This window comes from Nylanderia fulva, unplaced genomic scaffold (assembly GCF_048542155.1).
Source record: "Nylanderia fulva isolate GAGA-0341 unplaced genomic scaffold, ASM4854215v1 Scaffold216, whole genome shotgun sequence".
In the NCBI taxonomy this organism is placed as follows: Eukaryota; Metazoa; Arthropoda; class Insecta; order Hymenoptera; family Formicidae; genus Nylanderia; species Nylanderia fulva.
This window is the reverse complement of record NW_028190282.1, coordinates 34,153-61,225: the sequence shown is the minus strand read 5'-3', so window position 1 is coordinate 61,225 and position 27,073 is coordinate 34,153. Positions and strand designations below refer to the sequence as shown.

Below are 27,073 nucleotides of genomic sequence, written 5' to 3'. Positions count from 1 at the left end.
AAACACAAGTTCAAAAGAAAAAGAATTGGGATAATCATATTAACATGGCAATGTTTTCATACAATACTAGCGTCCATGAAGGTACCGATTATCCACTCTTTCAATTGATTTTCGGTAAATTAGCTCGTCTACCCTCCGCTCACCCTCCTTTAGAAGGAAATTTAGAAATCACTTCCCGAGATTACTTAACCGATTTATTTAATAGAATCCGGGATATTCAAGAAGACGCACGAAAAAATCTCATAAAAACTAAGGAACGAAGTAAAAGATACTACGATCGAAAAATTAATGAACAGAAATTTCAAGTAGGATCTCGAGTATTTTTATTAAAGAAACCTGTTAAAAGAAAATTTGCTGACCAATATACTGGCCCCCACAAAATAATAGAAATTTTACCACAAAATAATGTCAAGATTCTAATAAAAAATAAACCCCGAATCGTACACATTAATAAATTAAAAATCTCTCACATAGAGCCAGGATGAAAAACTAATATATTATCTCTGGTTACAGAAGTTGGCATCGCCAACAGGGCATCACATTGGACTCTAAAGCAGTTATCTTCTTTAACAGCATTTCACCTCCTGTATCCAGCAGCTGCTCTAAGGGCCGAACCCATTTGAAGGTGGACAACAGACTTCTTTTTTTTATTAACAGCCTTCCTTTACACCAGCTGTTGCCTACCTGATATTTTCTCTTTCTCTCTCTCTCTCTCTATATATATATATATATACAGGGTGTCCGGTAACCAACGGACCAATGATTAAGGGCGGATTCTCTGGCCAATTTGGAGACGATTTTTTCTTGGCAAAAATGTTGAGCAGTCAATAATTTTCGAGTTATAAGCGATTGAAAAAAATGGGTTTTTTGAAAACTAAACGTTTTGGAGTTAAAAGTCTAACATAATTACATTTTTCAGTTAATTTCAGGTAGAGTTTACTATAATAAAATTTTAATTTGAGGCTTAGTTATAAAGATACATAATGACAAATATTGGAAAGTTATAAAAAATGATGACCTTTTTCGACATTTTCGCTGAGGAAAAATCGTTCCCAAATTGACCAAAGAATCCATTTGTAATCGTTGGTCCATTAATTACCGGACACCCTGTATATATATATATATATATATATATATATATTAATTTCAATATATACATATATATATAAATTATTATTTATCTATTACATACAATACGCCTTTTATTCAAATAATAGAAAAAATAATAGAAAAAAACAAAGAATGAATAAAATTTATTTATTTTATTTTTATATGTTTTTATAAAATTTTTATTCAAAATAATATATTAGCAAAATCATTTATTGCGACTTGTAATCATAATATTACGCTAATCGATGTACAGCATTCATCTTATAAGATTTCCATATGTGTTACTACCTCACAATACTATTATAAATAAATGTGAAATTTATTTTACATTACTTTTATATTTTCATATATAATGAGCAGATGTAAAATATTTCTCATTCGTGTGCGTAATATATTGGTTTTTGTATTTATACTGATTTTACACATATCAAATGCAAGAGAGACAAAGATAGAATAATACTCTCTCCTTGTCAAGCTGTCAGTATGTTACCACGAAAATTTCCCCATGAGTATAGATCTGGTGAGATTTGTTCATCCCAGATATTACATAAAAAGAAGTTACGTAGCTTCGTGAAATATTTTTTAATATATTCTTTATATAATAAAGCAAGTCGGCAGAGTCAAATTTTGCATTATTGCTCTTAAAAATTTATAATAAATTAAATACGATCTCGTGGCTAACCCAACCTTACCCGCTGCTCGCTGCGCATCTCCCCAAGTTATATTATAAATTTTATATTCATCTTTTTTCCAAAAAATCAATCTTTGCCGCCCTGCGGACAATCCTACTGATTAAGAATATCGTAAATTTAATAAGATTTATTAAGTATTTTGGCTAATATCTGGGATGAACGAATCCGTAATTCCCGGCCGGCCGATAGGCGTCTCCACCATGTCGCCTGTTGTGGCGTTACTGTGACATTACTGTGGCATTTTTAGATCCACACTTACACCACATATACACTTACACCTTATACGTTTTTACACCATTTCGTTGCTATGTTACAGACCATTTGTTTATTATTAAAAGACTTCATTTATTTTAATTGATAACACATTTTATTGTACTTACATTAATTAATAAAAGCTCTTTAAAAAAAGTATCATTTGTAAAAAAGTTACTACATTTTGGTGGCCCCGACGTGATAAGTGATCAACACAAGAATATTCTCTTGAGCGGGAAATTCAATTTCTGAATTTTGGAAAGATTTCTATACGTTGTCAAGAATCTTCGGACTTTGATTTCCGGATCGTTTCTTATTGTCGTTGGAATAACAACCGAGATGCCTTTAGATAGATCTCCTCCTAGATCTGAGACAACTTACTCTACTGTTCCGTCTACTTCAACTGCTTTGACATCTTCGACAGAGAACATTTTAAATCAGGTGGGATCGGAAATTTTAAATTCACCCTCTGGAAATATGCAACAGCAGTCTGGTGAGTCCATTCAGATCCATTCTAATGAATTTCGTCTTGTGAAACTTCCTACATTCTGGCATAAGCAACCTAAATTGTGGTTTGCTCAAGTCGAAAGCGAATTTTTGGTATTTCGTATACGTTCCGAGGAAATAAAATATAATACCGTTATCCGTCATCTTGATGAAAAGGCATTAATTATCGTTTCGGAAATTATTGAAAATCCGCCCGAAAACGATAAATATAACGCTTTAAAATCGGCGCTCATTAACCGCTTCACGGATTCAGAAGAAAAACGGTTACGTCAATTATTAGCCGGAATTGAATTGTATGACAAAAAACCAACGGAGTTTTTACGTGAGATACGCCAATTATCCGGTGGATCTTTAGCGGATAATATATTACATTCACTTTGGCTTCAACGTTTGCCATACAAAGTTCAAGCAACATTAGCTGTTGTTGAGGACGTACCTTTAATCAAGCTAGCTGAACTCGCGGATAAAATAGTCGAACGTGATACCGGATATCAAATAACCGAAGTAAACACTTCTTTGAAATCAAAACAATCGGATCTTGCTGATTTAGAGAAAAGAATTGCTACGCTGGAAGTTTTTCGTCGTCGCGGTAGATCTTTTAGTCGATCTCGAAGTAAAACAAGATTAAGATCTAATTCAAGAGATAAAAAGTCGGATTCTAAGGAACAAATTTGTTTTTATCACAAGAAATTTGGAGATAAAGCAAAGAAATGTACAATTCCTTGTACAATGTCAAAAACTCTCTGTCTTACTGATTCAACGGAAAACTAGAGATACCGTTGAAGATAGAGGCAACTCACAACGGTTTACCTTGTCATCGCCTCGTTATTTTTGACAAGTCGTCTAATTTACAATTTCTTGTTGACACTAGTGCTGACATTTCTTTGCTTCCCAAGAAAATATTATACAAACCGTTATCAACCAATTTAAAACTTTTTGCTGCCAACGGAACACACATTGATACTTATGGATCTAAAACTCTTTCCGTGGATCTTGGTCTCAGGAGAATTTTCCGTTGGAAATTTTGCGTGGCGGACATACAACGTCCCATTTTAGGCGCAGATTTCCTCGGACATTTTAATCTCCTTGTAGATGTAAAAAACAAACGTCTAATTGATTCCTTAACAAGTCTTAAAAATTGTGGAAGGATACAAGAAGTTTTGCAGTTATCAGTTTGTACCACATCTCCAGATTCTTCTTTTCACAAGATTTTAGCAGAATTTCAAGGACTTACTCATTTTGCCCCTCTTTCATCGGTAAACTCACTTGGAATTGAACATCGGATTGTTACGGAAGGTCCTCCGAAATTTGCAATTCCCAGAAGACTTTCTCCGGAGAAACTGAAGTATGCCAAAGAAAAATTTAAATTCATGATGGACCAAGGTATTTGTAGACCATCATGCAGTACGTGGGCAGCACCTTTGCATATGGTTCCAAAAAAGGAAAATGTATGGAGACTTTGTAGAGATTATCGTGCGTTAAATTCGGTCACTGTTCCTGATCGATATCCATTGCCTCACATACAGGATTTCACTGCGGAGCTCTACGGTAAGAATATCTTTTCTAAAATTGATCTTGTTAAAGCGTACTATCAAGTACCCGTTGCAAAGGAAGATATTCCTAAGACCGCTGTAACTACACCTTTTGGACTTTTCGAATTTTTGGTTATGCCTTTTGGTCTTCGTAACGCAGCTCAAACATTTCAGAGGTTTATGAATATATTGTTAAATGATTTAGATTTTGCATTTTGCTATCTTGACGATATTCTCATAGCTTCTAGAGATGAGTCAGAACACATCACTCATTTGTGGATTGTTTTTGATCGTCTACAGAAAGCTGGAATGTCACTTAATGTATCCAAATGTCTTTTTGGTCAAAAAGAAATTACTTTCCTCGGATATCTTGTCTCTAGTAAAGGAATCAAACCTACAGAACAAAAAGTCAAATCAATTATTGACTATCCCAAACCTAAGACAATACATGATTTAAGAATTGGCATTATTAATTATTATCGTCGTTGCCTTAAAAACGCAGCTGAACATCAAGCATTACTTACAAACTTTTTGAAGGACAGTCGCAAGAGAGATAGGAGAACTATTCCTTGGTCTATGGAGACAGAAGCAGCTTTTCAGAATTGCAAAGAAGAACTTCTCCGTGTGACTACCTTCTCTCATCCTGCTCCTCAAGTTCTTTTGATTCTTACTTGTGATGCTTCTGATTTTGCTGTAGGAGCATTACTTGAACAGACAATTGAAAATGTCAATAAACCAATTGCATTCTTTTCTAAAAAGCTTGATAAAACTCAAAAGAACTATAGTACTTATGATAGAGAACTTTTAAGCATTTATTTAGCAATTAAATATTTCAGATATTTGCTTGAGGGACGACAACTCATTATTAGGACAGATCACAAACCTTTAATTTATGCTTTTCTTCAGAAACCTGACAAAGCTTCACCTAGACAAATTAGGCAACTGGATCTTATTGCTCAATTCTCTACTAATATTGTCCACATTTCAGGCAAGTTAAATTCTGTAGCTGATGCTTTATCAAGAATTGAGTCAGTTTCAATGCCAATCATTGTCTCTCTGGAAGAATTAGCAGAATTTCAAAAGGATGATGAAGAACTTCAAGATCTCCTTTCTATGAACTCTTCACTCCAACTAAGGAAACTTATGCTTACTGGCTCATCTGTACCTATATATTGTGACTGTTCCTCTGAGTTAATTCGTCCATACGTTCCTAAACCTCTTCGTAAGAGAGTTTTTGATGTAGTACATGGCCTCGCACATCCCAGTGGAAGATCTACAGCTAAACAACTTCTACAGAAATTTATTTGGCCGTCATTGAATAAAGACGTTAAAGAGTGGACTCGCACTTGTCTACCTTGCCAACGTTCCAAAATTTCAAGACATACAAAAAATGTCCCTGTTAAAATTGCGGTTCCTGATCAGCGTTTTCAACATGTACATTTAGATTTAATAGGCCCTCTTCCTTCTTGTCAAGATTTCCGTTATTGCTTAACAATAATAGATCGTTTCTCGAGGTGGCCTGAAGCTATTCCACTTAAAGAAATAACTGCTGAAACAGTTTCGACAGCTTTCTATTCTCATTGGGTAGCTAGATATGGATCTCCTATAACTATTACTACAGATCAAGGCCCACAATTTGAAGCATCTCTCTTTAAAGCATTAACTAATTTGATTGGATGTGATCGCAAGAGAACTTCTGCTTATCATCCAGCTACAAACGGAATTTTGGAAAGATGGCATAGGACTGTCAAGACTGCAATAATGTGTCATCAGACGAAGAATTGGTTGGAATCTTTATCTACTGTTCTTCTTGGTCTTCGTTCGTGCTTCAAAGAAGACTTGAAAACTTCACCTGCTGAATTACTCTATGAAACTACTCTTCAGATTCCTGGTGAATTCTTTATTGAGGAAGATTTTCCAGCAGATCCTGAAATATTTTTAGAGAAACATAGAATACATACGAGTGAGGAATATTAGATCTTCTCCTACCCATCATCACACCAAAAAATCACCTTTTGTACACAAGAATCTTTACGATTGTACTCACGTATGGCTTCGTGAAGATGCTGTGAAGAAATCTCTTCAATCACCATATTCTGGTCCTTTTCTTGTTAACAAACGAATTTCTGTTTTTTTGTTTACTATTGACATTTCAGGAAAATTAGTCAACGTCTCAACGGAACGTCTGAAACCAGCCTTTTTTCCCAAGGAAGATTCTTCTGTTCTTCTTTCATCCTCTTCGAGAACTTCATCTACATCTACAACCACATCAGTTGTACCATCAGTTGTGCCTGCAGTTCCTACAATCACATCAGTCATACCTGCATCTACTATTTCACCAGATTACCCTAGTACTTCTTCTACTGCTTCTTTCGGGAAATCATTACGAACTTACCCAGCTAAGAAGAAAGTCCATTTCGCAACGTAGTCGTCGCTTGGGGGGGAGTACTGTGGCGTTACTGTGACATTACTGTAGCATTTTTAGATCCACACTTACACCACATATACACTTACACCTTATACGTTTTTACACCATTTCGTTGCTATGTTACAGACCATTTGTTTATTATTAGAAGACTTCATTTATTTTAATTGATAACACATTTTATCGTACTTACATTAATTAATAAAAGCTCTTTAAAAAAAGTATCATTTGTAAAAAAGTTACTACACTGTCAACCCTTAATATTTTTAATATTGTTTCTTTGCGTCTGGGCCTAATTACGACGCTTTGGGATGAAAGCATTGAAAAAGGTATTGTTTCATAAGTATCTGAATAGCTCAGTTGGAAGAGCAATCGCCCGGCAAACAAAAGGTCTTCGGTTCGATTCTCGATTCAGCCGACTTTCGGACCAATATTTTTCTCATCTATTTCTTTACAGAAGGGATTTTGAGATCTCAACCATAGAATACGAATTCCTAAGTTTCTTAATTTTCACAATAACATCGCGTTTGGCTCTATTGGTCGAGATGGAGGTGTATATTATTATGTAAAAAGATATTTTGATGAAAAAGCATTTCAGATGGCTTTAGCGCCATACCTCGAAAACTATCTTTTTCTCTTTATAATTAAGCTGTAAAATGACTGAGGCTCCAAGCCCCAATAGTTTTCGAGGTATTTTAATAGTATATTAGCTAACAATAAGTGCGAGGAATCGTAAATCGGCCGAGAGTGCGGAAGTTTGGCGCACGAGGCGAAATCGAGTGTGACAATCCGCACGATTGGCCGATTTATGACCCGCACATGTTGACTACGATATTTTGTGTAACCGGTGCGTGGAAAGGGAGTCCTTTCTAAAATCATGTACGTAAAGGGCGACTTTTGGCGCGCCGGTTGCACAAAAATATGCTAAAGCTATCCAAAGTGATGTTTCATCAAAATATCTTCTCATTTAAAGATGACATCTAAGAATTTTCAGTGTGTGCTTTCTCGCCCCTGATGTTATAATCTAACATGGCCGCGGTGAAGCCTCAGGAGCCTTAAGTAATTCAATAAATAAATTAAAATATCTATTAAGTTAAAGAATTTATAAAATTTTAATTTAATTTATAAACAAGATAAGCAGTTTGATCACCAGTAAATTTTGAAAACAAGATAAGAATTAAATCGACCAACTGGCTAAGGTGTTGAATTTAATTTATTAGCAACGTTAATTTATAAACTTTCATTAAATTTTTTTTATAATGTGCATATATTTTTTATATTGTTTGTAAGACCATTACTGCATCAATTATTCGTTGCAATTCGCCTTCGCTGTTTATCAATTTTTCCTTGTTAATCTTTTGAACATCGAGTGGTACTTTTGTATCATAATTGGGTACAGCTAAATCTTGTTTTAATTTCTGTATAAGTTCAATTAATTGTCCTTCCTTTTTTTTAAGTTTTTCTAATTCTTTCTTTGGATCAATTAAACCCTATAAAATATTTATATTAACATTATATTATATATATATATATATATATATATATATATATATATATATATATATATATATATATACATACACATACATGCATGTACATATATATATATATATTATATATATATATATACATACACATACATGCATGTACATATTGTGTATATATATATATATATATATATATATATATATATATATATATATATGCACATACATACATACATACATACATATAATATATACAGGATGTTTTATTTTAAGTGATACAGTCTATTATTTTAAAAATAAAACGTTTTTGAGAAAAATGTTCCATATAAAAGTTGTAGGATGATGTTTTTCGAGTTTATTTAGAAATCAAGTTTTCTTAAATAAAACCACTATTTTTTTACATACATTGATTTCTTCCATAATATTTGACGTAAAAAGTTAAAAAGATAGAATGACCAAAAAATGAATAATTTACAAGATATTTTATAATTTAATGTGATATAATTTTATATGAACTATGAAATCTCGTAAAATATTCATTTTTCCGTAATTTTACCTCAATACTTTTATGCACAAAATAATGAGAGATCAATTATAAAAAAAACTGTTAATTTCTAAATGATTTTGAACAATATTCAAAAGCAATTTTAAGTCGCAATATTATGTTCCCCTTTAAAACCTTACAATTTTTGTCACATTTTTTCTAAAGACGTTTCATTTTTAAGATACAAGTGCGCGATTCGCGCGCGAAACAAATTTTGCTCCGCGAGTGTATAATTTTAATTAACCAAATTTCAATTATATACATAACTCTAATTCTTATTATGCACAATAAATTTTTATTATGCACAAAATTTTAATTTTTAATTTGTAATTATATACATAATTTTAATTCTTGAATTTCTATTATGCACATAATTTTAATTCGCCGTATTTCTATTATGTAAATAACTGAAATTGTACCTTATAGAAATTTGACAAATAAAAATTATGTACATAATAAAAATTTGGGAATTCAAGTTATGTATATAATGGAAATTCAAAAATTAAAATTATGTACATAACTTGAATTCCCAAATTTCTATTATGTACATAATTTTTATTTGTCGAATTTCTATTAGATATAATTTCAGTTATTTACATAATAAAAATACGGCAAATTAAAATTATGTACATAATTTTAATTCTTGAATTTTAATTATGTACATAATTTTGTTTCATCGAATTTCTATTGTGTACATAATTTTTATTCTTGAATTTTTAATATGCTCATAATTTAATTCGCCAAATTTCTATTATGTACATGATTTAAATTCCTCATTTTCATGAAGTACATAATTTTAATTTGCCGAATTTCCATTATAAACATATAATTCTAATTCGCCGTATTTCTATTATGTACATAATTTTAATTTTCGAATTTCCATTACTAATGTATATATATAATTCATCTAATTTATATTTTTTTATTAACTGAAAAACCACTGAACAAAATTAATAAATAACAATTATACACAAAATCCTTTATAATTCATAACTTTCAATACACTACCTCGATACATACAACTGTCAAAATATGCAATGACAAAGGCTCACGAAGTAAACGCAACGATAAAACCAATCGACATCGCGGATTAAAGGCAACAATATACACAAAATCCTTTATAATTCATAACTTTCAATACACTAACCCCTCGATATATACAACTGTCAAAATATGCAATAACAACGGCTCACGAAGTAAACGCAACGATAAAACCAATCGACATCGTGGATTAAAGGCAACAATACACTTCGAGACTTTCGAGACTTCGATAAATAAATAACATGCCTTTTTTAGAAATAGATAGAATTGACTGTATCACTTAAAATGAAAATACTTTCTGTATATACATATATGTATATTTACAATAATAATTAATGTAACATATATAGAATATTAATTACCTTAAGTAAGAGATGCACTTGAACTTTATCACTTATAGTGATAATAGCACATCCTCCTACAGGGAGTTGCATGCTAAGAGTAGAATATGCAAGAGTTTCTATGAGTAATTTGTATTGAAAAATCATCGCTTTTAAAACTGAATTGTTACATACGACGTATGCTTCAGTTTTCACTTTATTAGGTAAATTGTAAGTTGCGCGGGTAGATCTAATACTCTTGATTATTTTTTGCACAAAATCAATGTTTTTCTCAATCTCCTCATTTTTCCAACAGCACTGAAACATACATATATCTAATGTGTGTTATGGCTGGAATTAATATTTTAATTAATTATTATAAGATCTAAATAATTACCTCGGAACTATCTGGATATGGGCTTACGCATATGCTTGGATATTTTTGTATTTTATGAGGTAAACGTTGGTAGAGTTCTTCTGTTATAAATGGCATAAATGGACTCAATAAACGTAATCCTACATCTAATGTTTTAAATAATACTTTTTGTGCCGTCAACTTTTCGATTTTATTCTCACTTTGAAATATAGGTTTAAGATATTCCTAAAAATGTGTTAGTTTTTTTAATTGTGTATATAAAAATATCTATTTTATTATGCATAAGTCAATATTAAAAAAATGTTACTAACCAAATAAATATCGCACAAGTCATATAACCATAAATTGTAACATGTAGAAGTAGCTAATGCAAAATCATATTGTGCTAATGCTTCATCACAAGTCTTGGCAGCATAACTGAGTCGTGATAACATCCATAAATCTACATTTGTCTCATATCCAGTCAGCTATTATGAGAAATAAAATATATGTAAATGTTAAAATTTTTGTATAAAATAAATATTTCTTTCTATTTAATTATTTATATATTAAACAAATGTTACCATAAACGTATCATTATTTTTTTGACATGTATATGTAAGTTGTGGTATTATTTTATTTTGTTCCACACGAAATCTAGTTTTTTCTTCATCCGTAAATGTTGCCATATGATTATACCAACGTTTAAGATGCAAATAATTTGCAAAATTAATATTTAACTCTTTTAATATTTGGCAAACTTTCGAGTCAAGTTGCGAGGGTGTATAACCATCAAGATATGAATAAATTTCTAAATAATTATCTAGCGCCTCTTGTACACAGGATTCATTCAAAGCTTGCTGATACCACTTGCCATCACCAATCATGTCAATGCAAGCAGCATTATTGTATTTCTAAATAAAAGTTCAATTAAATATTGATTTTCTATGATTAGATTGTGACTGATTTTTTTAACAAAAATATTCAAGTTTACCATATCATTTGCATCATCTTTAAACTCAGGACTAAGATAGCTAAGTGCAAATTTGGTAGCATTCCATATCTTGTTGCAGAAAAATCTATAACCCTGTACACGGAGTATATCGAGATTTATATCTCTTCCTTGAGTAGTATAAGCACAGAGAGCGAATCGCAAAGCATCTGTACCACATTCAGGAATGCCTTGCGGATAATCACGCCTCTGACCTTCTCGAGCTCGTTCCAATTCTTTTGGATCTAAATTCGAATCCAGCAGTTGTTTTTGAAGATCCTGAAATATTGTTTCGATAATTAAAAATATTATAGAAAATAGCATATAGAATACTATAATATATAATACAAAAAATATTGATAGTTTTACAGCAAGAACATGCTACATCATACTGTATTATTTCATGTATTTATTGGAACAGTCGAATTAATTTCTGAGAGTGTGAACATGTAAATAAAATTATTCATACATACTTCTAAAGATATTCCTTTAATTACATCCATAGGATCTATTACATTTCCCAAAGATTTACTCATTTTTCTTCCATGTGCATCTCTCACCATTGCATGTAGATATACTTCTCTATAAAAATATTTTCATTTTATTTGCATATGCACAGTCCACATATTTTAACTTACACACATACACACTCTTTCTCTCTTTTTCACAAAAAGTATGCGACATAGAATGTATTATAACTTATAACATACTTGAAAGGTAATTGTCCCAACAGTTTTTGACCCATAAAAACCATCCTAGCTACCCAAAAGAAAAGTATATCATGGCCAGTTTCCAATAATGTACCTGGATAGAATGTCTTGAGCTCAGGGGTCTAAAAAATATCCTAGCTAATATATTAAAGCTATGTATATATGTGTGTCTTATTTTAATAAATATAGCCGAATATTGCTGAATATAATTATAACGAATAAAATATTTTATACAAAAGTTAAAAGATTTTGAAGGGGAAAAAGTTAAATATATCTTGAATTTTAAGCAGTCATTTTTTAAAATTATTTAAAAATCAAGCTAGTTTTTTTGTTTTTTTTTTAAATGGAATCACACTAATTTCTTTATGTGAATCAATTCTTTGCAATATTTGGCATAAAAGTTACAAGAGTAAGAGGACCAAAAAGTAAATAGTTTACAAGATATTTTGTACTAATATGATACAATTTTATCTTTTAACGTTATAATATAATACAATTTTATCTTTTAACATAAACTATAAAATATTTTATAAAATGTATTATAATACTATTCATTTTCCGATTATTTTACTTCAAGATTTTTACAAAATAATAAAAAAAATCAATTAGTGTGTGTGTAAAAAATCATTTAAAAAAAGTATGCAATTTGCAATTTTTAAAAATAAAGTTGACCTTTACATGACCTTGAAATCTTAAATGCTCTTGATTAAAATTTAAGATTATCAATTTTTTTAGTCCTCGAAACTTTTTAACTTTTGTATAAAAAATTTCATTACAGCTATAATTTTAACAATATTTACTATATTAATTAAAATAGAACATTCTGTATGTTTATTATTTACTTTTAATTTCATAAATCAATGTGCATAATTTTGTTTCTTGAAATTGAAAATTCAGACTATAAGTGATATACATACTTCATCCGGCCAGCCAAAAATAGAGAACGGAAAAAGAGCAGAAGAGAACCAAGTATCTAATACATCAGGATCTTGTTTCACAATAATATCATCTATGTTAACACCTAATTTCTTGGCTGCCTTGTCTCTAGCTTCAGCTTCAGAGTGCGCACTTATCCAATATTCATCTGCCTGTATGAAATCATATCTCTGATTAATTATACATATGATTAAAAGACGATGTGCAAATTTTAAAGCTATTTCTCATAATTTTTGTATTCAGAGTGTATACTCAATTCTTAGAAATAAATTTCTTGAGGATTCCTTGATTTTCCAGGTACTTTTGTTCAAAATTCCAGGTAAAATTAACGTATTTTAAATAATATTTAGACTACAATTTTGAAATAAGTTTAATTGTTATATATAAATTTTTTACATAAACGAAGTATTTTTTAATATAATGTAATATAGTATTATATTATAATAAAATATATTTTAATATATACTTTATATAAAACTAATAAATTTTATATTCTTTGAAACTATATTTTAAAATCAAAGGAGCAATTTTATTAAAAATTCCCTGAGTTTAAATCAAATTCCATGATAATTCCAGGATTTTTCAAGGTAGAACAAAATTCTCTGAGTATTCTACATTTTTCTAGAGAGTATACACCCTGGAATTATTTCTTCAAAATTACCTCGTTTGTATCCACATGAAAATTGATACATTTAACTGCATAAGCAGGAATGCGATGACCCCACCAAAGCTGACGCGAAATACACCAATCTCGAATACCATCCATCCAAGTATACCAAGTTTTTTTAAACTGCTCTGGAATTATCTTTAGGGCACCTGTACTTACCACTTCCTTAGCATGAGCAGCCATTTCATTACACCTGACATACCTAAATGAAAAAAAATTAAATGTTTCTAAAAGTTTAACTTTTATAGTAAGCAATATATTTATTTACCATTGTGGTTTCATAAGAGGTTCAACGACATCTTTTGATCGGCTGCATATGGGTATTATCATTGGATTATCTTTTATACTAATCAAGAGGTTTCTCTCAGTCAACTCTTTAATAATAGCCACTCTGGCTTCAAATCTTTTCATTCCCTATAATTTATATATTTATTTACTTTATTTATTTATAATATATATTTTATTTCGTATAATTAATAAAATTTCAAAACAAAGTTCCTGTTATATGTATACTACAGGATTCAAAATTGCAAATAAAGAATAACTTTTTGTAAAAATAAGTTCAAAATATATACTTTTTTATATGGGAGCTTTGTTTTTTATAAAATTAATTTTAAAAATTTGAAAATTAATAATATATTTAGTTTTTTAAGCTTAATCTTTATTTTAATTAATTATTAACTTTGTATCACTTTTTATTATATGTTATAGTCAAATTAATCTAGATTATGGGTATTAATATATTTTTTAACTATAAAAGTATGATTTTATTCACAAAAAAAAATTAAACTTGAAAAGGTATGTATAAATTATTATTAAATTTCATGCCTCGTACACAATTAAGAGAGCGAAAAATTAATTTTCGCTTTTCAACGCACAAACATCCGCGTTTGGTTCACATAGCCCATTTATTTTGAAAATATATTGCACCTCTTTACATATCTTTTGATAGCCATTGTCAAAATAAATTGAATTATAATATATAATTGAATGTTAATCAATTATTGCATTGATTTTTATTGCCTGTTCTTTCCCCTATTTAATTATCATTTTAAGAACCTTAGATAATTAACTTATTTTGATTAAAATAATTCATTAAAATATATTAAGCTAGTTCTTTCGCTTTTTACTGATACGGACATGCCTTCTAACACGTCATGCCTAGATTCGAGCGGATAACGGCTGGCACGGAATCTTTAGATCTTTGTTTTTTAATAAATAGTTATTATACTTGATGAGGACCACAATCTGATTGGTCGAAACGTTGTACATCGGATTTAAAGAATTTACATGCTAGTCAAGTCGTTTTGATTTATTTACCAAGTTATTAAAATATACTATTAATTGTAAAATTTTTTAAAAAGTTTTCCATAAAGTTTTTTATATAAAATTTTATTCGATATTTTTAACTTATCTTTTTACGAAAAATTATCTCGTTGCTTTACTTCAATTTGGGGAGCGAGAGATAATAGAAAATGCAATCTATACAATAGTTCAAAAGTCCAGCAACGGTCAATTACCTCCGTAAATAGTGATCCTATAAAAAATATTAAGTACAAAAGTTGTAGAGCTCAAAATGAGGCACTTGATGATAACTTTGATTTTAACCTAAGGCTTCAAATTTAGAGATCATTTCAAGGTCAACTTTATTTTTTAAATAGAACTCCCTATTTTTTATTGTATATTCTTGTAGCTTATCTCGAGAGCTTTCCAAAACACTATAATAAGACATTTTTCTATTAATAATAATATAAATATGATATTTTAAATCGGCCAATAGAACCCAAGCACGAAAAATTAATTCTTCGGAACTGTATCTTTTGGTTTGAGATCATTAAGTTCCATATATAAATTAATCTCGAACTTACATATGGAGAAATAGGCGAGAAAAATATAGGTCCAAAAAGTCGCTGAAGCGGGAATCGAACCCGCGTCTTTCACTTTCCGGGCGATTGCTCTTACCCGGATCTTCAGCGACTTTTCAGACCTATATTTTTCTCGCCTATTTCTCCATATGTAAGTTCGAGATTAATTTATATATGGAACTTAGTGATCTCAAACCAAGAGATACAGTTCCAAAGAATTAATTTTTCGCGCTTGGGCTCTATTGGCCGATTTAAAATATCATATTTATATTATTATTAATATTGAGAGCTGATAAAAATACTTCTGTCAGAGTTCGGCCAACCGTTTAGAATCCCCTTAAAGCAACTATGTGTTTTCTTTACACCAGTTAATTAGTCTTATTACTCCGTGCATCAAAGTATTAAGGTATGATTACAAAAAACTGAATATTTCACAAGAAATTTTACATTTTATGTCAAAAAATTGTTAACTTCAAACCTTTATAATTCATAAAGTACTTCATGAAAAAATGTTTTATTATAGTGTTTTGCAAAGCTCTTGAGATAAGCTACCAGAATATGCAATAAAAAATAGGGGTTTCTATTTAAAAAATTGGATTTAACCTTCAAATGCCTAATTTTGAGTTCTACAACTTTTGTATTTAACATTTTTTTTATAAAACCACTATTTTTGGAGATAATTGGCCGTTGCCGGACTTTTGAACTACCCTGTATATATACATATAAATTGTGTGTGTGTGTGTGTGTGCTTGTGTGTATAGAAGTAAAATATGATACCATAAATTTTTCATAGTTTCCAGAAATATTTCCATCATCATCGAAAATATTTATGAATGGTAAATTGTGTCTTTTCCCTACTTCATAATCATTTGGATCATGAGCCGGCGTAATCTTTACAGCACCTAAAGAATAATCCGATTAAATGGAATCTACTTTTATATAATCACTCTACTTTCACCATTTTCATTTAACTTATTAAACTACATATACTTACCAGTGCCAAAATTTACGTCAACAAATTCATCTGCTATAATTGGTATGCGTCTATCACAAAACGGATGTTGCACATATTTTCCGATGTATCGCACATATCTACTATCGTTTGGATGTACGGCAATAGCAGTGTCTCCTAACATAGTTTCAATACGAGTAGTTGCTACAATTATTTTGTCTTCCAAATCAAAGAGCTGATAAGCAAAAAATATCAAAACACCAAATTCCACTTTCTTTTCATAACCAGGTATCAATAACAGGGTCCGACCATTTAATTCCATTTTATCAACCTATTTTTAATACATATTTTAAAAAATTCCCATAGTGATCTTTAAATATAAAATAAAAAAAAATAGAAAAATAAATTTGTTAAAAATATGTATATAGTATACTTACTTCAATATCTGATATTGCACTCTTTAAAGCGCATGACCAATTAACTAAGCGATTGCTACGATAAATAATGCCTTCATCATGCAAGCGCACAAAAGCCTCTGTTACAGCTTTGCATAATTTTGGATCCATGGTAAAACATGCACGACTCCAATCAAAGGAACCACCTATCTTCCTTAATTGTGAATAAATTCTATCACCCTTTCTAAAAAATATTACAAATAAATATAAATATAATTAGATTTCATTATATTAAATTAGATTTTTTTGAATTCTACAAAGATTGTATAAATATTTTGTTTTACAATTTAATACTTACTCATGCTTCCATTGCCATATTCTCTTGATAAATTCTTCTCTACCAATATCATGACGAGATTTCTTCTCTTCTTTCCAGAGCTTTTTCTCTACAACCACTTGAGTAGCAATACCCGCGTGATCACAACCTGGATTCCAAAGTGTTACACGACCTTTCATACGATTCCTAAATTTAAAAAATGCAGTGATTTAAAAATATTCTACTTAAAAAAATTTTTGAACAAAATTATATCCTAAACTTATATCTACCATCTAGTAATAGCATCTTCCACAGCATTAGTCAAAGCATGTCCAAGATGTAAAAAACCAGTTACATTAGGTGGTGGTATTATCATTACAAATTTTTCTTTCACATTTCCATCAAATATATCTTTTCTCTAAAATAGATAGATATTTTAATAAATAAACGTTTTAATATGTATACAGTGTCCTTAAACTAGTAATAAAGATTTCTTTGTAATATTTTAAGATGAAAATCTAAATACAAACATGTTGAAACTATTGTATTTTTCAAATAGGAATAGTTCAAAAATTATGAATGACAAGGCTAGAATTTCACATGCTTAAGAATAGCAAAGGGTGCTTTTTATTTAGCAACACAAGTCGACACAAGCGTCATTCTATTTTTGTTCTACATTCTATAAAAATAAAGATAGATTGATGCTTGTGTCGACTTGTTTTGTTAAATGAAAAGCAATATGGTCAATGGTAAAGGTACATCTATGAATCGAATGCCATTGACAATAATAAAATTATAAAAATAATCAAGTTTCACTTAAAAAAAAAAAAAAAACAACAAAAAGACATTTGATTCATCGGAGCACTTTTACCACTGGCCATTTTGCTATTCCTGAGTTGTTTAAACGTCTAGATTGTGATTCTTATCAAGTACAATAACTAGCCTCATCATTCATAATCTTCAAACTTCTCCTATTTGAAAAATATTAAAATCTCGATATTTTCATATTAGAATTTTCATCTTAAAATGTTACAAAAAAGTTGTCATTAAAATCTTTATTGCCAGTTTAGAGACTATATATATATATATATATATATATATATATATATATATATATATATATATATATATATATATATATATATATACATATAAACCTAAATATCTGTTTTTTTTTTAATCTTTTATATTTACATACTCCGTATTCTGGTTTAAAAAAACCTTGTTTTTCCCACCAAGCATACCATGCGGCTTCTACATATTGCGGGCTATATGTATCTGGCATTGGACATGAAACATCTTTTTTCTCCCCAGGTGATATATCAGTATAAACTGATGTAGTCTTATCTTTCTTATCATTTTTCTAAAACATGTTAAATTAATAAATACATAGATTAATAAATAAGTTAGATACTATACCTACTAATATACACTTGTTTTCCATGCTATATACAAAGTGCTTCAGGAGGAATAGTCAGCATTCTAGGACATGATTGTACAAATTTTAAGCAAAATAGTTTATACATATAAACCCCACACATACACACACACACACTCATATATCTTATTCTAAACTTAAAGATAACTTATGAAGATTATAAAGATACATGTTCAATCTTAAGAATGAATATATTTATTAACTTAATAGAAATTTTATGAAACAACTACATTAAATTTTAGGCTTATGATAAATTTAAATAATTAATAATAATTTTGACTAAAGCAAATGAGGCAATTTAATTACACCAGAACAAATTTCAAACTAACTACAAAACTTATAAAATGTAATCTAATATTTACATTTGTAACCATAGTAACATGAAACAATAAAAATTTAATATAACTGTTTCATAATATTTAGTTCTAAAAAAGGTAATTAAATCTATTTGTCCTTAAAATTCAAAATAGAACACATTATACATATAACAAGTTTATACACTTTTTTGCTTAAAACAATGTGTACCTATGTTCTAAAATGCTGTCCTAAAACATTAATTATAAATTATAATATAACTAAATGATTAAAGAGATATGAAACATGACTATTAATGCAATTAAATCAAATTTACAAAAGAAATCTAATGAGAGAGAATAGTTAAGATATCCATATGGATAATTAAAAGATATCAATTTATATATCTGTATATAAATTTTCTGTATTATTAGAACTAGAAAATTCAATATACATTAAAGCATATACTTACATTTTGCTTTTCTTTCACCTTTACTGGTTTTATCTCAGTTTCCTTTTTCTCCTGTTTTTGTTTAAATTTTTCCAATTTTGCTAATTTTTTAGCTTCCTTTTGCAATTGCTTCGCCGTTTTCTGAGTACCATTTTCCGCAATCACATCCGTATTTGTCTGATCGTCTTTCGCATTAACCATTTTTTTTTACTTTTCAATTTAAAAAAATCAACAATTTGTTTATTTTCTTTATTATATGTAAATCAGAAAGCCTCTTTGGAACAAATTGGCTTACAAAACATTAAAAGATCGCAAAGCTAACCGCAAAAGTATGTCGGTTTAGCATATGTAAGGCCGGATCTACAATCGGTATAGTTGTAGTAAATGTGGCGGACTGTGGCGCCTTTCCATCTGGACAAGTGAACGGACAGTTAGGCCGGGTCTACAATAGATGTAGTAAGCTCTAATTGTAAAGGTGCCTTTTCATACGCAGCATACAGCAGCAGCAAATCTGTCATGTGATTAAAAGTCACTAGAGCATATTTGCTGCTCATGAAAAGGAATAGCTGCAGCAGCAGCACTGACCGGCAAGATGTCATACAATCAAAAATTATATCAGTGGCATAAAGAATGTGAGAAAACCATTCAAGAATATAATATTGAAACTTTGTGAAGACAAAAAGTTGCAATTGCAGCAGCAGCTAGTGCAATTGTAATTTGGGCTAATAAAATTTCGAAAAAGAAGCGGCAATATAAAAAAAAACGGATTTGGGTGACTGAATTGTTTCAACAACGTCGCCGTAATGGATTTTATTATACAACTTTACCTATATTAAAGTTGGAAGACTTGCGTTTTCGAAATTATTTTCGAATGGATACTACTCAATTTGAAGAATTATTGCAATTAGTAGGTCCAAAAATTACTCGACAGCATGTCATTCGTGAACCAATAGAAGCGAAACAACGATTATCAATATGTTTGAGGTTGAATTTTATAAAAAATAAAATTAAATCTTAACTCATATTTCTAAACATTTATGTATTACATCTAAACATTTTATGTTTTATTATAGATATTTAGCGAGTGGAGATAGTATGACATCGATGTCGTATCATTATCTTGTCAGTTTGACAGCAGTATCCCAAATTATTGCCGAAACATGTCAAATCTTATGGGAAGTATTATCACCACTTGTATTGGTGCCATGTAATGAAGCAAACTGGAGAGCAATTGCCCATGATTTCAATGAAAAATGGCATTTTCCACATTGCATTGGAGCTTTAGATGGAAAGCATGTTGTCATACAGGTATGAAGTATGATGATGCCATGCAAGTACACTGCCTATATTGCTTTAGGACTTTACTAAAATATTTTTTGTTTATATTGTCTAGAGTCCTGAACATTCCGGTTCAATGTATTATAATTATAAAAAAACTCACAGCATTGTGTTATTAGCAATGTGTGATGCTAATTATCTCTTTACTTTGGTTGATATTGGAGCTTTTGGACGTCAAAGCGATGGTGGTATTTTCAAGCATTCTCGAATGGGTCAATTATTTGCACAAGGAAAAATGCATATTCCACCTCCGGATGAAATTTATGAAGGAAGTACTAATTATCCGTACGTAATAGTTGGAGATGAAGCCTTTCCATTAAGTTCGTATTTAATGCGACCATATCCTGGTCGAGAAGGATTATCACCGGAAAAGAAAGTCTTCAATTATCGACTATCTCGTGCAAGAAGAATGATCGAGAATACATTTGGCATATTGGCGGCTCAATGGCGAATTTATAGAAAATGTACAATTGCTAAAGTAGATACTACTGAAAAAATGGTAAAAGCAACAGTAGTGTTACATAATTGGCTTCGCAAACAAGATCTAACAAGAGAAATATTTATAACTCCAGACATGGTTGATAGAGAAAGAAATAATGGCTCAATTATACCTGGTACATGGAGAAGTATGATTGAAAGTAATAATACAGCGTTACAAAATATTGCTACTTGTTGTACTCATACATATTCAAGGGAAGCTGCAAAAATTCGAAACAAATTTACTGAATATTTTAATGAAGAAGGGGCCATTCCATGGCAATTTGTACAAATTTATCAGTAAGAAATAACAATAAAATAGCAATAGGATTTTCTATAAATAAAACTATTATTTTTGAAATAAAAACAGAATTAAAAACTCATTTATTTTAATTAATTTATAAGGAACATCATATAATTACATTCAGTCTTTAATTGCGTATATACACAATGGTATGTATTTATAAAATTATAAACTGTAAAAAGTTATATTTAATAATTAATATTTAATGGCTGGATTCCATAAAAGGCTTATGCATGCATTTTCTATAGGAAACATTAAGTGTACTAAATGCTTAAAGTAAATGCGCGCATATGCACTTTATAAAAACCAGTCAATAATAATAATATAAAATATAATTGGTCAAAGTTGAACTTAATATTTTTATATTTCATAACTAAAAATTTTCATTTTTTAACTAAAAATGTTTAATTAGTTCAACTAAAAATCAAAATTTTATAAACTAAATATTTTAAACTTTTTTAACTATATAACACTTTTATATTTTAAACTTTAATATTTTATACTTTAACTATATATACATATATATATATATATATATATATATAAAACTTTTGAACTTAATAATAAAAACAAAATAAAACGTTTACTGTAAAAATTTACAGTTTTGCATACATAAAAGTTATTAAAACAAAATATTATTAATTTTATCATTCACGAATGATAATATTTCAAATATTAAAGTTCTCCTTTTTCGTTCCGGCAGTTTTCGTAATTGAACAGATATTATAAGCATCAATCCATCGACGTCATCCTGTTTGTCAGGAAGTGGTAACATAGGCAATTGCACAGGTTCGGGAATTGCGCTGATTGTAGTAATTGCATCTGCAATTTTGTTGAGTGCAGTTGATGCTGTATCGTCCATCGGTATGATTGCTTTTATTACAAAATAATATACTTGTTTAAGCAATTTGACACATAAATATATTTTAAAAACCAAAAAATACTTACACATTCGTCCTTTCTTTGGAATTGGTGGTATATTTTCATTGTTTTCGCTGTTTTCCTCATTTCCAGGAAGATTATCACTTGTACTGTAATTGTACAATATTTTCAATTTTTATAATAATTTGAATATATAATAAACAACTAAATATAATAGCACAATAGCAAATACTTTCAAATAATATAATATTTACTTCTTTCTATAAATGGTGTCGCGCAAAAAATCCATTCGATCAAAATGTTACCATTTTCGCTTCAAAGTAGGTCGTTCTGCCCCACTTGGTAATTTTTCTTTAGCCAACTCACGAGAATAGCTATCTCGTAGTATCTTCCATTTTTTAGCAGCTTGTTTTGGATCTAAACGCCCTATAAAGTAAAACATAAGTAAACAAAATTAGTTATTTTTGTTAAATAATGTGTGTGTGTGCTTGTGTGTTGGATTAATATTAAGACTTTCATACCTCCCAAAGCCTTTGAAACTTCTATCCACGTTTCATTTATTATTGCTCTATTACGTTGTTGAAGAGGAATACTGTAATTATATAATACTTCGTGTTTAGAAACTTCTTCGATAAATAATTCATCTATATCCATGGAATCAGAAAAATCATTAAACGTCTCCGATTCTTTGTTACTGACAATAGGTGTTTCATCTATTACAATGTTTTCTTCACCATTATTCATTGCACTTCGTCGTATTATTGTGTTATCCTCTATTATAAAGAATTATTTAAAATATTACAATTATGTTAAATGTTATACACTTAGGGACCTTTTCTGTAACTTTTAACAATATAATACATCACTGCACAGTTTTTTTGTATCAAAATAGCTGTGCAATGATACATAACATCATTAAAGGTTACAGAATAGGCCCCCTAAATTAAATTTATCTATAAGTTCTTTATAAATTTACATTATTTTCATTTGTACTTACCACATACTGGATAAAAATATCGATTTTTATCCACGTAGAATTTTTTGAATCCTGCTAAACATTTATGTTTGCGAATTTCAGGTTTATCTACAATTTCTTCGCAAATTCCGCAAGTGTTAACAAGTTGAATCTAAAATTTATAAAAAACAATTAATAAATAGTCAATAGAACTTGTTAATATTATTATCCCAGTCGAAATTGAAGTGCCTATTTTGTAGCTTTTAACAATGTTATGCATTACTGTGCAACTTTTGTATCATGAAATAGCTGATACATATCAACATCATTACCAAAAGCAATATGATCAAAATGATATTATTTTAACTGTAATATATTCCTGGGATCTTTGTTCTCATTTCAAGATAATATATATATTATACATATATTACTAATAAAAATAAGTATAATATAATAAATATACATACCTCACTCAATGCCATTTTTTATTGATGATGATAGCGTGTCTTTTTGTCTTGCTGCTTTGCTGTTCATTCAATTGAACTTCACAGCGATGAAGCAAAATATGGTAAAATTTATTTTGCAGCATCTAGTAACAATTTTTCAACCAATAGCAGCGAACTGCTGCGGCAGTATGCTGCGCATGAAATGGTACCTTAAGGGTGCGATTACATGGACGCGCGGAAACGCGGAAACGCGGAAACGCGGAAGAGAAAGTAACTAAACTTTACTAGAGTCCCGTATTTCCGCGCGTTCCGTTCCGTCTGTTTTGATTGCCTTATATTACATGGAGCACATTTTGAGCGGAAAAGCGGAACGGGGAATTATAAAATATTAATATTTAACTATATTTATTGATTAAAATGCTTGTATTCAATAGATAAGTTGAAAAGATGAACATATTAAAAGGAATTACAATGAATTAAGTAAATATAAATTTAAAAAATTAATACAAATGTCTATTTGTCACTATACCGTTCCGCTTTTCCGCTCAAAATGTGCTCCATGTCACAGATTAATAGACAGATCGCCAAAGGCCTGCCTAAAGAAGAGACCGCCATCTTCGTGCGATAGACTTTGCCCCTTACCGACACACTTTGCCCCTGGTTCGAGTCCGTGCTAAATTCGTAGACTTGAACCAAAAGACTTTGCCCCTGGTTCGAGTCCGTGCTAAATTTCGTAGACTCGACCAAAAGACTTTGCCCCTGGTGCAAGTCCAGGCTAAATTCGTTTGACATTACCAACAGACTTTGCCCCTGGTGCGAATCCAGGCTAATTGATCATGAGACCAATTTGAGAGATTTGGCCCCCGTTGTGTGTGTGTGTGTGTGTGTGTGTGTGTGAGAGAGAGAGAGAGAGAGAGAGAGAGAATATTTTACATATATGCATATATATATAAAATTTATTAAATATAAAAAATATATTTTTTACACATAAAATGTTTTTTTATTGAAATAATCACGATTTTAAATGTGATATAACACAGTGTTCAAAAATTTTTTAATTAAATTTTTTAATTAAATTTTATTAAAGAAAATTACTTGAAATTTTTTACATTAAGAATTTAAAGGCTCCTTATTCTCTTGTAGAAATTTATCACTACGCCAATTAATCACTTATTTTGAGTATTTAAAATACTATAATATACAGTAATTTAAGTATTCGAAATAAAAGTGATTAATTACTCGAAATAAGTGATAAATTGGCGTTACTAGTAATAAATTTCTATAAGGGTTGAAATAAAGTATAAGAGATAAATAGGCTATATGTGAGCCGTATGCGAAATGTGAGATGTAAGACGCATATTGAAATTTAATTTTTCGATATAACTTTCAAAAATGTACACGAGGTACAAAAAATTAGCTTGGACATTTGTAAGACTTAAAATTGGGATTAATTCTCAATTCTATTAATTAAATTTCGATATAACACACCTTACATCCGCGCACGGCTCACATATATATAGCCCATTTATTAGTGCAATTTTTAAGTTCCTTATTTTTCAAAGTTCACCTTTTTACGTTATCAAATATTTTTACGTTTTCAAGAATTTTATATTTTTACTTACCGCAGTTTCTTATCCAAATGTAAAATCTTTTATCGCAGTCTATAAAAAATTGAAACAATTTACAATTTTATGATATAATATTATTATTATTACAATTTCTATATATATGCACATCTGTCAAATATCGTGATTTATTTCACATTATTATTATCTATTTTAATAAAAAAAAACAAAAACACTTGCAACAATCAAAAATAAACCGCCTGCCGCGAACGGAAAATGCCAAGAAAGCACGCAATTTCCGCGAATCTCGTAATTTTTTTGAAAAATCAACAATTTCAACGAAATTGTAAATTCTTCAAATCACTGCACAAGTATAATTCACAATAATAATTTTCAGTAACTACGATAAAAAATCGTATACTGAAAACCGCAAACGAAAGTGCAATGGGAGTAAGAGTAAAGTCTGTGATAAAATTAATTGGCAATAGAAAATTAATAATTTTCAAATAGAAAAATTTTGAAATTACCGAGGATTTACAAATAATAAAGTAAAAATATTAAATAATTTGTTTTCGAATTTTGCTCGCGGAGAGGATCTTTAAAACAAGATTTTTAGAAGAGAGGACCTTTAAAATATAAACAGGCAAAAACGTTGGAAAAATTAAAGCGCGCGTTTAAACAGATAAACGCAATGAAATAAATACGCAATTGTTTTTACTTATCGCTGTAAGCTCACAAGCTTCTGACGTGCTATACACTTTTATATAATATATACAAGGTGTCCGGTAACTAACGGACCAATGATTAAGGGCGGATTCTCTGGCCAATTTGGAGACGATTTTTCCTTAGCAAAAATGTTGAGAAGTCAATAATTTTCGAGTTATAAGCGATTAAAAAAAATAGGTTTTTTGAAAACTAAACGTTTTGGAGTTAAAAGTCTAACATAATTACATTCTTCAGTTAATTTCAGGTAGAGTTTACTATAATAAAATTTTAATTTAAGGCTTAGTTATAAAGATACATAATGACAAAGATTGGAAAGTTGTAAAAAATGATGACCTTTTTCGACATTTTCGCTGAGGAAAAATCGTTCCCAAATTGACCAAAGAATCCATTTGTAATCATTGGTCTGTTAGTTACCGGACACCCTGTATATTGGACACGAGTTTCGTTTGTTTCAGATTCTCGAGAGTTGAAGTAGGAACATACGAGTATCATATATCGTTTGTGACTTGCCGAATGAAAGCAAGACAGAGAGCGAACGAGATGATGAGCTTAATAGCTCATAATGTTATAAATAAATAAATAAAAAATTATAACCTGACCTACTAGTTATTGAATCTTTTTTTAATAAAATGTTTCATTATTATTATCATCTAAGTCTAAGTCGTTTAATTACTTTTTAGTTTTTTAATAATTAATTTAATTTATTCTAGTCATTTTTATATGAGAAAAATAATATCACGTATACGTTTTATAATGAATTAATATATTTCGGGAACCGAATTATATATTCTTAATAATATAAAAGTGTTCAAAAATTATATTTGACTTTTAATTTTAATTATTTTATAGCAAAGAGTTCCGAAATCTCTTACACACATAATGGGGATTTTTTTCATCCATATAATTCGCAATTAAGTATATATGTTAATTATTAATTTTAATAAAATAAAAATTAAAATTAAAGGTCAAATATAATTTTTAAACACAAATATATTCAATTAATTATAAAACGTATACCCATGATAGTATTTTTCTCGTACAAAAATAATTAGAGTAAATTAAATTAATCATAAAAGATTAAAAATTAATTAAAGAATTTA

General features: G+C 29.5%; 3 protein-coding genes across 3 annotated transcripts; 1 reads left to right on the top strand and 2 right to left on the bottom strand.

The window, feature by feature from the left end:
• Window positions 1-2,393: 2,393 nt before the first annotated feature.
• LOC146723233 (uncharacterized) lies at window positions 2,394-3,332 on the top strand. The gene has a single exon (XM_085482726.1). It carries the CDS (start codon window positions 2,394-2,396, stop codon window positions 3,330-3,332), a length of 939 nt encoding a protein of 312 aa, XP_085338852.1.
• A 4,381-nt stretch (window positions 3,333-7,713) lies between these two features.
• Window positions 7,714-19,652, bottom strand: ValRS (Valyl-tRNA synthetase). The gene is made up of 18 exons (XM_029310819.2): window positions 19,302-19,652; window positions 18,296-18,460; window positions 17,388-17,515; window positions 17,140-17,304; window positions 16,824-17,025; window positions 16,429-16,717; window positions 16,212-16,336; window positions 13,838-13,983; window positions 13,564-13,771; window positions 12,884-13,054; window positions 11,967-12,088; window positions 11,730-11,838; window positions 11,260-11,535; window positions 10,850-11,179; window positions 10,598-10,753; window positions 10,308-10,511; window positions 9,953-10,228; window positions 7,714-8,008 (listed from the first exon to the last, which is right to left on the bottom strand). The coding sequence occupies exons 1-18, from the start codon at window positions 19,479-19,481 to the stop codon at window positions 7,793-7,795; spliced, it is 3,468 nt and encodes a 1,155-aa protein (XP_029166652.2). The 5' UTR covers window positions 19,482-19,652; the 3' UTR covers window positions 7,714-7,792.
• Window positions 19,653-22,101: 2,449 nt separating this feature from the next.
• Window positions 22,102-23,798, bottom strand: LOC114937392 (uncharacterized). Its single transcript, XM_029310821.2, has 6 exons — window positions 23,704-23,798; window positions 23,279-23,408; window positions 22,803-23,054; window positions 22,536-22,707; window positions 22,348-22,430; window positions 22,102-22,272 (listed from the first exon to the last, which is right to left on the bottom strand). The coding sequence occupies exons 1-4, from the start codon at window positions 23,716-23,718 to the stop codon at window positions 22,583-22,585; spliced, it is 522 nt and encodes a 173-aa protein (XP_029166654.2). The 5' UTR covers window positions 23,719-23,798; the 3' UTR covers window positions 22,102-22,272; window positions 22,348-22,430; window positions 22,536-22,582.
• Between the last annotated feature and the right edge of the window lie 3,275 nt (window positions 23,799-27,073).

What these genes read in the sequence shown, in the direction of transcription:
- LOC146723233 (XM_085482726.1), top strand. Translation starts at nt 2,394, where the DNA reads ATGCCTTTAGATAGATCTCCTCCTAGATCTGAGACAACTTACTCTACT.
- ValRS (XM_029310819.2), bottom strand. Translation starts at nt 19,481, where the DNA reads ATGGTTAATGCGAAAGACGATCAGACAAATACGGATGTGATTGCGGAA. An exon ending in GAAGATGCTATTACTAGATG is followed by an intron (nt 17,305 to 17,387) that starts GTAGATATAAGT and finishes TTTTAAATTTAG; the next exon opens with GAATCGTATGAAAGGTCGTG. An exon ending in GTGCAATATCAGATATTGAA is followed by an intron (nt 16,718 to 16,823) that starts GTAAGTATACTA and finishes TATTAAAAATAG; the next exon opens with GTTGATAAAATGGAATTAAA.
- LOC114937392 (XM_029310821.2), bottom strand. An exon ending in ATATTTTTATCCAGTATGTG is followed by an intron (nt 23,055 to 23,278) that starts GTAAGTACAAAT and finishes TCTTTATAATAG; the next exon opens with AGGATAACACAATAATACGA. An exon ending in AGTTTCAAAGGCTTTGGGAG is followed by an intron (nt 22,708 to 22,802) that starts GTATGAAAGTCT and finishes TTTACTTTATAG; the next exon opens with GGCGTTTAGATCCAAAACAA.